This window comes from Magnolia sinica, chromosome 18 (genome assembly GCF_029962835.1).
Source record: "Magnolia sinica isolate HGM2019 chromosome 18, MsV1, whole genome shotgun sequence".
Classification (NCBI taxonomy): Eukaryota; Viridiplantae; Streptophyta; class Magnoliopsida; order Magnoliales; family Magnoliaceae; genus Magnolia; species Magnolia sinica.
The window spans coordinates 6,607,134-6,625,697 of NC_080590.1; the positions used below are offsets into that span (position 1 = coordinate 6,607,134).

Consider the following 18,564-nt stretch of genomic DNA (forward strand, 5'->3'; position numbering starts at 1 on the left):
CGAATTGAGGTCTCTCCTAGATCAATTTCCAATAAATGAATAGCACCAAACTCTCCAATTCTTTTATCTATAGAGCCGTAGAAATTGGATGGAGAAGATAGGCCATCAATCTGATGGGCCAAGAAAATGAAAGGATGACTCTCTCTCTCTCTCTCTCTCTCTCTCTCTCTCTCTCTCTCTCTCTCTCTCTCTCTATACAGGCATCACTAGAGAGGGAGAGGGGGACAACTACATTTGGGTCCTACTTATTCCCCTTGGTAATAGGATTTATTTATAAGGAGGAGCTGCTCTAGGGTTTCGGTGGAGCACCTGTTTTGGTATATGACTTCAAAAGCCCATCATCCTGCCTAATCCACACACCCAAATAGACCTATGTCCTTCCGCTTAACTGTAGCCACAAATCCAGGCCTTTAAAATCCAATGCAAGATTTTTAAATTGGACATCTAAAGATTTGACTACTGAAATTGAAGCGATCCAATGGCTGAAATTCATCCAAAAACCATTTGAAAAAATGTGATGGTGTTGTTCACCTTTTTTAAGCTTGATGGAGCATCCAAGAGGCAAAGTCTAGCTACTTTACCATGCCCCGGGCGACGAGTGGATTCTTTTTGAAGTACATCAGGCCTCAACTGAATCTTAACATAGAAGCCCAATAACACCTATATGTCAGCCACTAATATAGCATAAAAAAGGTGCATCAAAGCCCTAGATCAAGATCCCTGAAGTCCTTTTGCAACCTCAGTTCACAGGACAAGTCCAAGCTGGCGAGTGATCAAATCTATTGAATCGAAACATAATTTCTACTCTTGGTTAGGAGACCTGATACCAATCCATCCAATCCAAACATTTAATTGATCCTAGAACTATATCCCGATGGCTAGATGAACATCTATGCTCCCATGAGCGAATGGCATGTCAACTTCATGCCCAATGGTGGAGATTAACCCATTCCGATTCGTCATTAGTTTGTATCACATAGGATGACCATAATCAAGTCACAAAAATCCATTAAGATGGTCATACAAAATTTTGGGAATTCAAGAATATGGAACATCAACTCTCCAATGACCCATTTCACCCGTTATGTCCATTTCATTCTTCCCCAAGGCATAAAAGAGATCTCCAAAGAAATCATGTAACCCATTAAATCGCCCAAGTTTCCAATCACAACTAATTAATAAAGCACGTAGAAAAGGTGGGTTACTAATGACCCATTCCATTCATCAAAAGGAGGTCACTCATGACCAAGTTCTAATCAACAAAATAATGAAATTGGCTTGAGAGGGCACACGTAACACCAACAAGTGGAAATTACAATGTTTGAGGCATCCCCATGTATGGTCTCATGTTTGGGAGGTCTCACCTCAAGTTTATTGGTTTCGTAAGGACTCTAAACACTTAAAAGTCATAATGACATCTAGGCTATTCTCTTTTCCTAGAAATCCTTTGCCATGATTATCCATAAGAAGCTATCTGCATTCTAGATGGTTAGCTAGCTGTTTTGTCTCTCTGATAACATCCTGGCTGTTCCAAATCAGTCTTGTAGTGGTTTTAAGGCAGAGGATTACCCCATCTTTTCCTTGCTCTCTCATTTAGTAAAACTTTTCCTGCGTCTCTTCAAAAAATAGAAGATACAATTCATAAATCAGATTATGTTAGTTCAGAAACAATTACACAAATTCCATATCCCACATGAAAGTCCAAACATTCAATTAAGGGGAATCTATGCGGGTCCAGGCCTACACATGATAGGGCTGGATCAATAAAAATTATGAACCAAACGATACTCAAAGATAAGAAATAATCATCCACACATGCATAGTAATCAGTCCCTAATCCAAGTGATTCACCAATTTCAAATCAAGGAACCCTAGGGTAAGAAAAGGGGCATAAAATTAGGGATTTGAGTAATTTAGGGTTAGGTTTAGGGATTTTGGGTGAAAACAGAGTGAAAGAGAGGAGAGAGACGAACCAGAGAAGTATCGCACGCGTGGACAACAACAATGGCCCAGACGCACGTGCGTGTGATCACGGCCGCACGTGTGTGGGGCCCACTATTCAGAAAAAGGCCACCTTGGCCCTGGTCGGCTAGGGATGGACTCCAAAACTCTCAAATCTCAGCTCGATCCGATGTACGGTTTGTGCGTGGTGCTCCGTCGAAGTTTCAGCCCTCCTGTAGGGCCAGATTCTGAAATTCTGATGTGGGGAGGAGAATTGCTGCAATAGATGATTGATTCGAAGTGTAGATGATGGGGTGAGATGAGAAGAAGGGATGGTAGAAGATGGGTAGTAGAGATGGCGATGGTTGGGGGCGAATTGGGATAGATGTGGCTTCGCACCACGGTAGTTAACCCTTCGATGAAGGGAGGGCTTCGCACCCAATTAGGCTTCACAACTCAGAGAGTAGGAAAACGCAGAATTTTTATTAATCTTCAATGAATGAAAAAAGCTACAAAGGGTGCCTATTTATAAGAAAACCCTATATCCCAAAACTCGCACCATGTGCGGCGCCTATTACTTGGTGATGAAGTAAACTAAAATAAAAACCAAACAAGGAAATCTAAAGCGTTCACGATATTCTAAATAATAACAATAAACAAAACCTAAAATATAAAATCAATCCGACGAGTGGGTCATGATCATGAGATCCCATGGTGGGCTTTTCTTGACTATCGGGCCACTTTTCTAAACCAAAATTTGACTTCTAGTTAGGAGGCCCTCACTGGACGTCGTCATCGAGCCAGATTGATGGTGGGGTCCTCCTTCTACGTACGTACGTGCAGAGGATTACCCCATCTTTTCCTTGCTCTCTCATTTAGTAAAACTTTTCCTGCGTCTCTTAAAAAAATAGAAGATACAATTCATAAATCAGAAAGATATTTATGCACTTGACCAAACCTAGAATATAACTATAATCATCTATCCCCTCAGAGGAGATATGCTGGACCCATACTAACCCAAAGGTGGGCCCAACACCATTTTTTTTTTCGGAAAACATCCTAGGATGTGGAAAAAGCCTTTTTGGGTGTGTGTGTGTGTGTGTGTGTGTGTGTGTGTGTGTGTGTCTAAGGGCTACAACCACAAAATATGTGGCCTTGAACATAGGAAAGCTTTTCCGCGCCCAAGGCCAATTTTTGAGCCAACGTCAAGTCTTAATTTCTTAAGTTTTTGATGTCCAAACCCTATGATCCATAGATCCATCTTAAAGACCATCAAATTTCCTTTCTGATGAGCCAAATTTAAGCTCAACCCAATCTTCGGCAATGAAGTTAAGGTCAAAATACCAAACAGTGCACATGATCATTGACAGTTGCAGAACCTGAATTGGACCTTAGTTATGGATTCCACATGTCCCTAAACCCTCAGAATTTTTCCATGCGGACCCCAAGTTACAATCAGAAAACTGAAAGCCAAAAGGTGAGCGTGTTGGATGTATATAAGAAAAAATATGAAAATTACCATTTTGTCGTTCCATGAAAATCCAAAACCCAATTTTCATTTTCCATTGACCATTTGACTACCTTTTTACCAAAACACACCTAAAAGCCTTAGGTCGACCCTAACCTATCACCTTTTTACAAAACTACGCCTCTAAGTGAAAACCCAAAACTGCCCCTCTTTCAAACCATGAGATTCTCCCAAGTGTCTTAATCCCAACTATTCATTTGCTAGCCTCTAGAAAACTACTAGAATCTTCCTTAAACCCAATTTCCCTTCAATTCTCTACAATTTACACCTGAACTACCAAATTAGCCTTTAAAATCTTGCCACTTGTCAATCATCCATAACTGGCCTACCCTTAGAGCACTCTCAATTCTCAACCTTCCTTCAATTTTAAATTGCCACCCTCTCCTCTATAAATAGAGGCCTCTTGATACAAGAGAGGAGTCTTTGCCTCGAAATTCCTAAGCCCCAATAGCCTATTTTTTGGAGCCCAATCCCAATACTTAGAGAAATTCTGCAAATTCCATGGAGAGACAGAAGAATATGAGCAAGGGGCTAAGAGCTTGGGAATTCCATCAACCCCAAGGCCATGGAGTACAGTTCTACTCTTAGGAGTGGTGACAAGGCTTCAACAACCTTGAGAGGCAAAGGAATTCACCTATGCTTTACCCTACTTCTCTTATAAGAACATACATGGCAAGACCTTCCTTCATCAAGAAGTGAAACTTCAATCCAAGGAGTACAAATTCAAGCCTCAAGCACAAGAATTCTGAAGATCAAAGCCTCTTGGCCCCTCATCCAAGCCAGGAGAAGACAAGCAAGCCATCAACCTGCCACATTCCCAAGCCTCCCTCTTCTTTCCTTCTCCTTCTCTATTCAAATTCTTTTTTCTTTTTCTTTTTTCCTTCTACCCTTGGGGTGCAAATAGTAGGGTTTTAGCCATCCTTGAACCATACAAAAGAAATTAGCTAGTGGTGACTCCAAAATTGACCTCACAAACTTGGTAGACATTTGTCACTAATCGACAGAGATGCAAAGATAGTCGTGGGTACGAAAATGTCTCTAATGATAATCATTAATATAAGCCTCCCTCTTCTTTCCTTCTCCTTCTCTATTCAAATTTTTTTTTGCTTCTACCCTTGGGGTGCAAATAGTAGGGTTCCAGCCATCCTTGAACCATACAAAAGAAATTAGCTAGTGGTGACTCCAAAATTGACCTCACAAACTTGGTAGACATTTGTCACTAATCGACAGAGATGCAAAGATAGTCGTGGGTACAAAAATGTCTCTGATTATAATCATTAATATCCATATGATGGTGCAATAAAGGTTGGTGCCAACTTAGTATTTAAATAATGGGAACACTCTCACTATACCTACCATTTTTTGTCATCAATTTAATTTACATTAATATGCAATTTTTATATTAAATCAAATAACAATTGTGTTTATCTTATATTAAGAAATTTATATCATATAAATGGGAAAAAAAATAGAGGAAATAGATTTAAAGCATGTAAATGCAATTACTACAAAAGATACAATTGTACAAAATTGAAAAAGAACATGACAACAAAAAATAAAAACTCAATACATACAGATTGTAGTAGAAAAATTCAAGATTGTTGAGACTCAACGTACTGATTTCTTTGATCCTGTCTTCACTTCAATTCGTACACTGAAGCCTAGTGATCGCCTTCCAATACCAAAAACATGGTACCTTGAGAGAGAGAGAGAGAGAGAGAGAGAGAGAGAGAGAGAGAGAATCAATGGGATCAGTTCACAATACCCGAAGAAAAAGAGACTGAAAAGTGTGAATGCCGTAGTCAACCTCTCATACCAGGTGTAAAGGACAAGTAATGGGTTGTTGGGATCCATTGGAAGGGTGGGAAGAAACCATGTACACCATCCCCCTAGTGCACTTTCCTTTCCCATGAGGCTAACTTTATTTCCCTCAACCTACATTCACTTGTTCCCCTCACGGGCCACCATCCATCTTTGCTTGCACCTCACATGTGCCAAATTTTCATGTTCCACCATCCATTTTCCAGCATTTAATACGTGTTGCGTGCAATCGGTGTTTTAAATATCAACGATATTAGCCGATATATCCCACGATATATCTTGTATCCCACCTGTGCGATACGAAATGCATAGGCAGTGCTGATATATCCCACCTATTCGATCCAGTGAGCATTTTCAATTTTCGATACATGTTTTTGTTGTAAATCACGTTAAACCAATGTCAAATGGTTACAAATCTATGATTCTTCATGTTTTCCATGAAAATTATAGATTTGGAACTTCAATTTCGAGATTTAGGGGAAATGGGTCAAGTTGTGCACAATGTTCGAAATATTGGTATCACGTTACATATTCCACCCTTGGGATACAGATACGTATCGGTTATCGCAAGTGATATATCAGTTGTATCACGTAATGTATCATTGTTGTTCGAAACATGGGGAAATTGGTCAAAATTTACAATGAAACTTTAGTTATTGTTAAAAAAGACATCAATACACACTTCTAAATCAAACCATTACAAAAAATAAGTGCACATAATAAGTTTTCTTTGTATGGGGTCCTAATCTATGCATTGTCTAATTGAATTGATGCAAGTATATTCATATAATTTATAAATGTAAGAAGACATATGGAAACACATGCAAAACATTCAAAAGAAAAAAAGAATTACTGTATTAGGTTACATACATGTTTGATACAAAGATTACACCCAATTTGTGAGAAATTGGGAAATTTTGAGTTTTTCCAATTTTCCGCAATTCGTCCCATCTCCTCCAAATATCGAAATTAAAGCTCTAAATCCATGATTTTTATGCAATTTGACACTGATTTAACATGATTTGCAGAAAAAAAGATCAAAAATCGAACATGTGGGATATATCGCACTACCTGTGCATTTCGTATCACACAGGTGGGATACAAGATATATTGTGGGATATATCGGCCGATATTGTCGACACTTAAAACATTGGTTGTAGAAAATTGAGAATTTTTTTTATTATCAATTTCTCACAAATCAATTGCAATCTTTGTACCTAAACACAAAATTAAACATGTATGTAACCTGATCTAGTGATTCTTCTTTTGCTTTTGAATGCATTACTTGTGTTTCCATACATGTCTTCTTATGTTTATAAATTATATGAATAGACTTTGAATATACTTGTATCAGTTCAGTTGGAAAGCACATATATTAGGACCCCATACAAAGGAAACCCATATTATGTGTACTTTTTTTGCAATGTTTTTATTTCTAAGTGTGTATTGATGTCTTTTATAACAATCCCTGAAGTTTCATTGAAACATTCGACCAGTTTCCTAATGTTCCCATGTTTCCATATCCCAAGGGTGCAATACATAACGCGATAACGATATTTAAAACATTGTGTGCAATGTTGTCAAAATCGTTATATTGAATCGCAAATCATATCATAAATCATAAGATTTTTTTTACGATTTTATTAAAAATATGAAAAATATAAATAAATAAGAAAAAAAAAAAACTGAGCAACCATCCTTTTTTCCATCAATATGCACCAAGTAATACCATGTCATGATAGTATTAAGTGATTCTTATCTTTCCCTCTTCTTTTTTTCTGGTTTTTTAAGAAAATTTCCTTAAAATACATACAAGGATCATTCAATGATATATGTCCTTGTTACCTTTCTTGAATGTAGAATCACATTGGAAAAGAGGCGTTTGATTTTGTAGACCAATGAAAAAGATATTCTGATTTCTAACCATCATTCCACAATACATATAAGTCAACATGATTGTAACCAATGTTTAAAGTATCCCTGTTACTATCGAAATATCCTCAATATTATCCGTATCTCCAACTTGGCTATACCGATAACGCTGGAAGCGATACCAATAATACTGGTAGTCTTAGAAATTCTAGGTATCGGTGATGTATCGCCAAGTATCGCCCAAATATCAATATCGTCAATTTATTGCCAATATTTTCGACTGTGTAAATTCAAAGTGTTACTTGTGTCGCCAATGTATGATATCGCCAATATTTTCAATTGTGCAAATTCCATATGTCACTTGTATCACCAGTGTAGTGACACTATTTTGATAATATCGCTAGTATATCAATATTGCCAAATTTTTGTTTATTAAAAGAATTTCCATTTCAATTTTTTATGGGCACATGGCTATATGCCGTGTTTACATTGTTGACGATAATATTGATCATATCACGATATTATTGTTATCGCAACATGGGCGATATCGAGACCAAAGTCTTTCATTTCCTTTCTAATTGTTAATGATTTGTTGGCAATATATCGTGTAGTCATTCGACGTTTGCGAGCAATCCTAAGCCGAGACTTGCATACCGAAGTCGGCTCAAATAGAAACCTGTACCTTGGCAACTGCGCCATCACCGCGATTCCAACGCTGTGACTCTCGCACTGAACCGATACACAGGGTAGAAGATGTAGGCCCATGTTCAATTAAAAAAATGCCGCGCATACGAATTTTGAGAGAAACTCTACAACCTATCCCATCAATCAATCAATTAATCCCATCAATCAAGTACACATCACACATCAAGTCAAGTACAAGCAACCCATACCCTATCCCTACCTCTCTCTTACACAAGCTACCTAAAGTCAACCCTCACATCACTTCATCCATCACTCAACCCATCACTCCATCACCTCTTATCATTCCCATCACCTCACTCTCTCTCTCATTTCTCAATCTCCCAAGCAACCCAAACTCCATACGTCCAAGCTCTCTCCCTCCCAAATGCCAAGTGTGGCCCACTTTCCCTACTCTCTCATCTCCCATCTCAACCGTTGATCCATCATCTACCACCATCAAAAGTGAAGGCAAGGAGCATAGAAGGCTAAGGGAGCAAGGAGGAGGCCTAGAGGTGGGTGATCTTTGAGTATCTACGGTTGTTTTCAATTTTAAAGGCCACTTGTTGTGGGACCCACTTGATGTATGTGTTGTATCAATGGAGAGCCCATAGTGGCAGGGTCCCTCCTCTCTATCATCGTATCTCTCTCTCTCTCTCTCTTTCTTTCCTCTCCCTAGAATGAAGTGGGCCCCACCAAATCATGTTAAATCCACTCCATTCATCAATGGTGTGGCCCACCACATTTTAGGCAAATCCACCATCCGGTGGGAAGTCCCACATGCAGATATATATATAGATATATAAATATATACAATATATTATATTTATATTATGCTAATGTTATGCTAATATATGAATATATATATATATATATAGTTGGTGGGCCACGTCCATGTGGGACCCACCACCATGCATGTGTTTATCCATGGAGTGTGTATACTAACAGGGGTGTGTACTTACAAGCTAATAAAAACAAAAAAAAATGAAGGTAATGGTGGGCCACTCATGCAGGCTCCACCTTGATTTATGTATACAATCCACACCGTCTATCTCGTTGCTCAGCCTATTTTAAGCGTTGAGCCGAAAAATGGAGTCAATCCAATAATCAAGCGGGTCATACCATAAAGAATGGCAATAATACCGTTAAAACCCACCTTGATCCTTCCATTCACCAAAAACGGGCCGCATATTGGACTCATTTGGTCGGTCTTGGACCGTGGAATCCAATGGTTGGAGTGAATTCATCTGATGTGGGCCCTGCAGGGGAAACACTATAGAATTTCATATTTTCAAAAAAAAACAAAACAATAAAAACAAGCAGCAGCAGCGCTGCACGCAGGCGCTACCTGCTCCGGCGGATGGTTAGGCTGGCCCTCACGGCCCCAGTTGTGGGCCCCACCGTGATGCGTTTCGAACATCGACACCATGCATTTGATGGGTCACCTCGGACCAGGAGGCCATCTCAAAAATCAGCCGTATATGGAACTTAGGTGGGCCACACCATCTAAAATCATGTGAAGACATGCCTAAAATATATAAAATCACTTGGTGGGGCCTACCTGAAATTTGGATGCGGCTGAAACTTTGTCTGAACCCTCAGCCAAGTGGGACGCACCTAATGAGTGGGCTGGATTTGTGAACCACATCACGGTGGGCTCCCTATCCACATGATAAAAATATATATATATATAATAAAAACATATCACGGTGAGCTCCCTGACCGTCTGACCCTGTCAACAGGTTGTATGGCAAATAAACGTTACGATGGGCCCCAATCCCACCCAGGTCCACGTGGCCTTGTGAACAGATTGGATGTAAATAAACGTTATGGTGGGCCCTGGTCCACGTGACCTTATGTACAGGTTGTATGGAAAATAAACATTACAATGGGTCCAGGTTGGGGGGAAAATAAACATTACTGTGGGCCCCAAGTCTGAGTGACCTTGTTAATGGGATGGATGGAAAATAAACATTATGGTAGGCCCCACATGGGACCCACTTGTGTATGTATTGTAATCCACACCCTCCATTAGTGTGGGCTCCATCTTGATGCATGTGTTTCATCCAAACCATCCAACCATTTTGGAGATAATTTAAGGCCCATTGTTGAGGGTCACCTTAAATTGTATAAGGCCCATATTATAAGGCCCATTGTGACGTATGCAAGGCTCATGTGATTAGGCCCAACTTGATGTATTTGGGCCCACGGTTTGAGGCCCATTTGATGTATTTGGGCCCATGGGTCAAGGCCCTATAGGACGTACATAAGGCCCATTGTAGTATGATTCCACTATGGTATATGTGTTGACCCTTATGGCAGGCCGTGCCTTGGGAGCAATGATGGTTTGATGTCCACATTGTAAGGATGATGTTGGTTAAATGTCCGCATTGTCACTCTTTCCCTAGGGCCCATTAATAGGCCCATACCTGTAGCATATAGTCCGTCTAGGCCCATATTCGTTTTGATCAGAACCCATCACCACGTAACATGCTTAGTATAGATTCATGATTCATGATTATACGCATCATATGTATGCCTGATGTGAGGATTAATTGATCATTACACATGCCTTCGGTTAGATGGTTTATGGACTCCCTGATAGGCGGAGTTACCCTACATGAGTGCGCGGTATGCGCAGGATTATTGCATGTCTGATGGTATGATTCATGCACTTGCATTCGTGTGATTGTGCTCATTGTATGCCCTAGTGACATCGGGCCATAGCCTCCACAGACATATCATGGGTGGCTAGATTGGATACCGAAAATGTTTGGTTCTAGCATACGAGCGCCATAGATGTCCCTGAGTGAAAATTCCTAAACCCGATGGTACAGAGGATGACTCTAACGTCGAGACCGAGTGGATATATGAGCGCACGAGCGCCGAATACTAGGAGGCCACGTCTCTCACTATATTATGGTCGGTTGGAAAGGGGTGTGGCCTTACTCGCCCGAGAGTAGGAGGCAATATTAGGCTGAGTTTGACCAGCTCGTGAATGTGTCCGCTATCGACGTGTCGGATAGGTATTGGCAGACTATTGACCAGGTGGATAGTGAGGTTTCTTACGCTCACTTAGACTGTGCGGCTAGGAGAGCAGCAATATCATTTGGAGTGTACTAAACCCCGGTGATTATCTAGAATAAGAAGTGTACTGATATATGATGAGGATTGGCATGCTTGAATTGCATCTCGCATCGCATGGTCTTGACATGGCCGATAGCATTCATATCTTGCACCGCATAGCCTTGGTACGGCTGATTGCATTCATGTACTCATCACCATGATTCCGCATTACTCTGACCTTGTATTCTAAGCACGCTTATATTGCGCAACACTTACACTACTCTCTAAGCTTTTTATAAGCTTATGTACGATCGATGCGTGCAGGTGACGCCAAGATGCAGTTGCAGCCATAGTCTCGCCGCAGTTGGAGTGTGCAGCTGAGCTTCTGGGGTTTTGTTACTTTCGTTATATTGCATTTCCATTTCATACGCATTATACTCAAAAGTTTTGATCATAGTGGATTTTGTGATGGTGTTTTTGTGGTTATTGTTCATGGGTTATGCTTTTGGTTATGCTCATTACGAATTAAATTGATATTAGAAATCCTCCTTATAGGATCCTAGGATCGGAACCTGGTAAATGGGTGCCGGGAGCCGAGAATGGGGTTCTACGGAGGCTGTCGATCATATCACGATATTATTGTTATCGCAACATGGGCGATATCGAGACCAAAGTCTTTCATTTCCTTTCTAATTGTTAATGATTTGTTGGCAATATATCGTGTAGTCAGTATTCTGAAATATCAATGAATGTTTGGATGGAAGGTTGGATGGTTGTGATGGATGGTTGGATGGATAGATGGGATGGATGAGATGGTTGGACTAGTTTCTTACAACAACACATGCTTTTAGGCCCCCCAACAAATGGAAAGTTATTATGTATGCATTCTTTTTGCAAATTTTTTAATTCCTCAATATGCAAATGATGCGGACATCAGAGTGTACCAGTGTCGCCGTAGGAGAGCCCCAAGCCCTGGCCAAACCCAACCCACACTTTATTTGGGTGATGACTACTTGGGCTTGGCCCGTGGGCTACTTTGAAGACCCCATGTGCATAGGATGAGCATCATGAAGGCCCCAAACTAGGAGGATGCACATGGGCTGCATTATTTGGAGTGTCAGGATAGTTTTTGAGAGTTTTGTTGAGATCTGACCGTTGGATCGCGTCCGATCACATGGTGGCCCACCATATGAGCAAGTCCTTTTTCAGTTGTTAGTGTCCATTTGTGTTTTGTTATTTTTCTGCACATTTTGGTTGGTTTGGATTTCTTAGTGGGCCCCTACTTTGTTAGATTTTAAAAAGGGGCATGTTGGTCATTTTACTCTTAAATGTAAAAACTCTATTTAAGGGGGGGGGTGGGGGACGTCTAACCCTAGGGGTAATAAAGAGTACACGTTTGTTTCCTAAAGAGAAGCCTTTCTTTCTTCCATGTGACTTGGAAGAACCGTCCATGAGACTAGGAGCAAGGTGGTGAGATTTCATCTTTTTGTAGACGTGCGACTCGCTCACGTATTTATCTTCTGCAAGGTATAGTCTTTCTTTCTCCTTCTACTCCTTTAAAAACACCTCTTTGATCCTATCTAGCCTAAATCCTTCAATCCATTGCGCCTAAAACCTCGACACCCTATGTCCCTGCCTCCCACATAAAACCTACCCTAGACCCTCTCCCAATTTCCTCCCACGACCCTCAATTCCCAAATTACAAATTTATCCCACCCCATATCCCACGTGATCTTCATCTCCTCTAAACATAGTTTATGTGGTGAATGAGTATGGCAAATTCTATGTGTGTATGAATCTGCCCATGAGTATTTTGTTGATATTCTGTGCTAAGGGGTTGTTCTAACAACCTTGATATCCTGCGATTAAATCTTTATATGAACGTGTGCATGTGGGGATGATTTTTAATGAAATGACATGCATTTTTTGCTTGCTGAAATTACTGTTTGGTGAACTGTTCTGCTGAAATTATTATTTAGTGGGCTTGGCCCATAACCTGTATGCTTTGAGTTGCCCTTTGAATAATCTCCTGTGAAACATGACATCCACACATGTATCCTACATCAGCAAATATGTGTATTTTAGCATCTCCTGAAGTTTTAGTAAAAAATTCTATTGTTATCCCCATATTTCGGCAATGTTTCCTTGCATTTCTGGTTTTTGGCGATATCGTATTTTTTCCGCATCCCTGGCCAATGAAACTTGTAGCGATACCAACACATCGAACACTGATTGTAACCATCTATAAAAACATTCCAGATAAGTCATCCATCAATTTGGTGTTTTGACTAATTAAGAAGTAAGAAATCTTAAAAAGAAAAAGCTTTACAATTTAATATTGAAGAGAATATATACCAATACTGGAAGGATTGCTTTTTGGGTCACCACAAGTACAAAGCAAGGCCCACCTAATGAACAACTCATACCTCGAACATGTGTGGGGTGTCTCCTTGGTGTGCACCCATGCATCGCATTGCTTTTCTAACCAGTTTTCCCCTATCCTCTATAATGAGGACACCAGACACTTCAAAGTTTATCAAAGATGAAGGCGGCCAACGAATACATCTTTATGGCTTGATAATGGTTCATGGCACAACCAAGGTGATTTTGAAGACCTAGTTAATGGCACACCTAAGGATGATTTTGAAAACCTTACACGTGTCCTTGGATTAATTGAAGGCCTCATATTAGGAGGACACACGTGTAGGATGAGTTAGAGGACTGATATGTTATGCGGGATTTTTATTTTTTATTTTTAGAAAGCTTTGTTTTGCGCATTTTTTTTTCTTTTGTTATAGGGGTAGTTTAGTCATTTTTTTTAAAATTCGAATTTTATAAATAGGATGCTTTCTACCCTAAACCTAATAATATTTTTTAATGAAAGCTTAGTGCCTCCTTCCCCTCTTTCTTTGTGGTAAGTTCTTCTCTTCCCCTAATATCTTCTCTTCTTTTAACTTCTATTTCTAGCCCTCTAACATTCTTCTTCTCTGTCTATCCCTAGTCTTTTTCTTTATTGTTATTGACCCTGAAAATCTAAGAATTGATCCCAACCCTCTCTCAGATTTTCCAGCCGTCCCTATTCCAGAAATCCTCTTATTTCCTAGACTAGAGAAGCTGCATTGATTGTTAGATTGAAACCATGCAAGATCGGGAGACCCCATCTCTCGCCGGATCCAATCCATGCATTATTTGAATACAGTACCGCAAGATTGTGATGATGGTCTGCAACTATTGCATGTTCCCTTTATTATTATCTTTACTATGATGTGGAATGTGAATATTTCAATTGATTTGCTTAGTTTATTTCGCTGGATAATTTTTGTGCTCACACATGCATTGTAGTTTAGACCGTCCTGCATCACTCTACTTAAACATGCTTAAGATCAACATCAACATAGTTATTCATTCCATGCACATCAATCATTCCTTCACCTACTATGGGAATTACCAATGTTTTCTTTAGCCTAGTTTGTGGGTCTTTTATGTTACAAGAAATTAAGATTTATCCATAGACAACTGATGCAGTTAATCAGCAAAACAATATCACACAAATAAGATGTTAATAGTCGTACCAATCACCTGGAAATCGAAGACAATGTGCAGTGTTAGCCTTCCCCTTCAACAGTTTAGAAACTACTCAAAAGCAACAAAAGTCATGAGAAAGCAATGCGCATGCAGATAAATGCTAACAGAGAAAATTTTCATAGTGCAAAAGGTGAACATTGACAATAAAACACTTACGAAAGTTTCCACATGAGGAAGGCGCACGCCGCCATTGCCCGCAAGGACAACAAATTGGCTATTAACAAACAAATAAAAACGAAAACATAAATACCTCATTCAGAATAAGAAGTATAATGCCAAATATATTAGTCCAAGTAACATTAAAGAGGACATCAAAGCACCATTCAGGGTTTACTAGGGGAGGAGGAGATCATCATCAATTTCCCTCTGGATGGGTGACCACTACGAGGGTCCGAGTGGATCGTTTTGAAGACCCCATGTGCATTTCATGTATCTTCGAAGACCCTACACTAGGAAGATGCATGTGGGCTGCATTCTTGAGGAGTCTGGACCGTTGGATTGAGTGCACGCATCGATCAGACCGTTGGATTGTGTACGGTGGGCGTTTCGACCACTCTTAATCATGGCCCATCTTAATCATGAAGCACCTCATTGGCCACGAATAGTTTAGGATCGTTTAGATTTATTTGTTTTGAGTAAGTTTTGTCATTATTTTATTATTTTTGGATTTATTTTATGTTTTACTTGAGGTATGATTTTTCTATGAGAATTCTTTCCTTGGAGGTGTTTTTTTTTTTTTTTTTTTCTTTTGTAAAAGTCTCTTTCCATTCCCCATTCAACGGATGTATATGACTTCCCATCTATCATTTTCCTTCTCTCTTCCTTTCAATTCAAAAGATGTATTTTATCAAAACTTCAACTTTCTTCTTCGCTTCCTATCCAAAACCATATAAATCATCTTTTTCTTCAACTTTTAATCATCCAACTTCAACCCCAACTAGACCGAATCATTGAGGACCACAAAACCCCAGCCAACGACCCACACGTGTGACCATACAGCCACACGTGCGAGCCTCTAGGCTGACCGTATGAACAACCCCTCAATCCCTTCATTTCCCTTTGATTCCCCATCCTTAACCTACCTAAACCCTAAACCCTAAATCCCCAATTTCCTATTTTCCCCAAGTTCTAAAAATCCTAATTCCAAAATCACCAAACTCTAGAATCCCAATTTCCCTGATTAACCTAAAACTCCTAACCTCCAACTACTTAAATCCCTAATTCCCCTCAAATAATACCCATGCCCCAAAATCCCTTAGCCAATTAAATTTCCCCCAAATTCCTTAAAAGTCTGGGTTAGCCTACGTTCTAATCGAGCAAACCCTAGGTAGTAATAGTCCTTCCCTTTTGAAATAGACTTATTCCTATGCTAATTGGGTGTCCTTACAACCATTAGATCCTAATTTCTAGAATTCAATAATTATGCATGGAGTAGTTTCTTGATTGTAGCCTACACTGTTCACATGTTAGATTCTTGATATATTTAATGATTTTGGCGTGATTTGTGATTTTGATTATTTAATTTAATTTGCTGATTGATCTCACTTCACCGTTTATCCACATGCATGTGTGTTGCATCAACCTTTGATTTAGATGAGTAGATAGATGGTTTCAAGGATATGGTGGAGTTTCAATTCATTAGAAGTTATGAGCATAAGGTTTTTTTTTTTTTCTGATTGATATGAGCAGAATCTTAAGAATGGTAGGACTAAACAACTCTTAGATGAGGATAGTAAAATTAAAGTATCATAGAACTAATTAGCATAACCTGTTCGCCAGATAAGTAGAAGTTGGAGTTATGGTTTGGAAATAGAGAGGCATGGAAGAGGGAAATGAAAGTAAGAAGAAGTTAGGATTGAGATAGTTATGAGAGATATAAAAGGCAATGTGCTGAGCTTTAAATGGCCTGATTATAGCTGGGCCTAAAGATTGGTCCAGGACCAGACCTTCAACTGGTCCTAAAATTTCAGGCTCAAGCCTGCCCATTGAAGCCATGATGCATGTTCTTGGGTTGAGGCTGGGCCTTCATAGAAATTTTGCAAGTGGTCCGAAACTATTTATTAATCGACCTCAAAATGCGGCCCAATTTTGACCAATATTAGGTTGGACTCAATCCTAGCTTTAGTGAAGCCTGCATTACAGGGTAGAAATTTATATTGGGTATTACTTTGTGAACATTTGAAAATGTCCATAATCCCACAATGAGGAATATCAAATATGAACAAGCAAACATAACCAATAACAACCATTGAACAAAATCAACTGCAGAAAAAGGCTGCAAAATAGTGCATGTCTCACCTTAGTATGCTCAATGAAGTGACCATTTGCATCTCTCAGCCTACAGAAGTGTAGATAAAAACCATTTTCTCAGACCAAGATCAATAGAAGAGATGGCATTAGAAATTATTGCACTAAAAAGTCATTCTTCAACAAAGATCATGCGGACTGCTCAAAGAAACATTGACCCAAAACAAATCATAGTTAGATAAATATGGTTCAGACCATTACCAAATTTTCTTTGTATTGGGAAGCCAAAGGAACTTCACTTATGATAATAAACTGAATGTAATTATCATCGTGATAATTTTCTCCCAGTGATTTGTGATCAGCTAAACTGTAATTATAAATAGGGAAAGACTTCTATCTTGTTTTTGCACAATCTAAAAATTTGTGGTGACTCATCCTCCTCACAATCCTAAGTTTCTGGATGGAGCATATCCCTAAGATCACACTGATCAATCAATCCTATGTTCCTAATCATCCAATTACTGGTTCTCAAATGGATGGTTAAGAGTAAAACAGTGAGTCGTCCAAATTCTAAGAAAAAAATCAGATATTTCATATCATCACCAATGCAATTTTAGTCTATGCACCATCTGCAGTTCAGCGATTTAGACTGTCTGGATTGCCATACAACTATTCCATGTATATGGTTGAAGTCTCCACTCATTTTTTTTAAGTTGTGGAAAACTAACATGCAAGTCTAAAACAAAATCATGATATAAAATCACCATTGTCATCATAGCCTTGCCCCATGCTATAAATTATTAAAGAAATAGTATAAAGCTGTGTGCTATTGTTGTAAATAAAGTAAATATTGGATTGCACTAGAAAACCAAATTATATACCCCAGGGTTCAAAATATCTTGAGAGTATCCTATAGTGTATGTATTTATCATGATATATTACGGATACAATACCTTCTGATATTATCAACCTTGGTATAGTAGTATTAAATCCCATTAAAACTACCTTAGGGATGTATTAACAATGCCATTCCAATATTGTGCTCTTGTTTCAGCAATATTCCATAACAGTAACAATGGTGATGCAGGATGCGTGATCTAACTATTTGGATGCGGGAGATTATTAACAGATTAATCAAAGTAAATCAAATATGATAACATGCTATCCTACTATGATTAAAAGAATACAAAAGAGGTAATAAAATTCAGATTTATATTAAATTCACAATCCCACACAAGAATGAATCATGTAAGCATGAAAACCTAAGGCCCAATGAGAGATTGGAACTTTCACATTAGCATAGGCATGGTTCTAATTCAAGGGGCAGATTTGGCGCAATTCTAGGTTTGGAAATTTGGGGATTTGGGAATTAGGACCAGGGAGAATTAGGGTTTGTAGAGAAATAGGGTTTTGAGAACTAGGGTATTGGGTTAGGGTTTTAGGCTTAGGGAGCAAGGATTAAGAGGGAGGGAGGGAGAGAGAGAGAGAGAGAGAGAGAGAGAGAGAGAGAGAGAGACTGGTCGTACGGTCACACTTGTTCGGATGTACGGTCCAGGGTTTGGTCCGTATGGTCGTACAACTTGAATGGGCTGGGTTTAGATGGTTTTGGATGTGATCAGGATGAGTTTTGGTTGAGAATAAAAAGAAAATGAAGAGGTGGAGAGAAATAAAGAGGGATTGAGAGAGATGGAGAAGGAGAAAGTACAAGAAAATACCTCAATTGTCGAGAATGAGAAAGAAGAATAAGATAATGGGCTTCACACCCTTGGATTCACACTAAAATAGCCTCTTTTCACAAGAGATTCTCACTTTTCACATGAGAG

General features: G+C 39.2%; 1 protein-coding gene across 2 annotated transcripts in view; it reads right to left on the bottom strand.

Moving 5' to 3' along the window:
* LOC131233050 (protein HAPLESS 2) overlaps positions 1-18,564 on the bottom strand; it is a 39,409-nt gene that overhangs the window by 12,400 nt on the left and 8,445 nt on the right. For both annotated transcript variants that reach the window (XM_058229625.1, XM_058229624.1), the window contains exons 4-7: positions 16,793-16,832; positions 14,651-14,708; positions 14,482-14,542; positions 5,087-5,165 (exon numbers count right to left, since the gene is read on the bottom strand). In XM_058229625.1, coding sequence (XP_058085608.1) covers positions 5,087-5,165; positions 14,482-14,542; positions 14,651-14,708; positions 16,793-16,832 — 238 coding nt within the window. The remainder of the gene's footprint in view (positions 1-5,086; positions 5,166-14,481; positions 14,543-14,650; positions 14,709-16,792; positions 16,833-18,564) is intronic.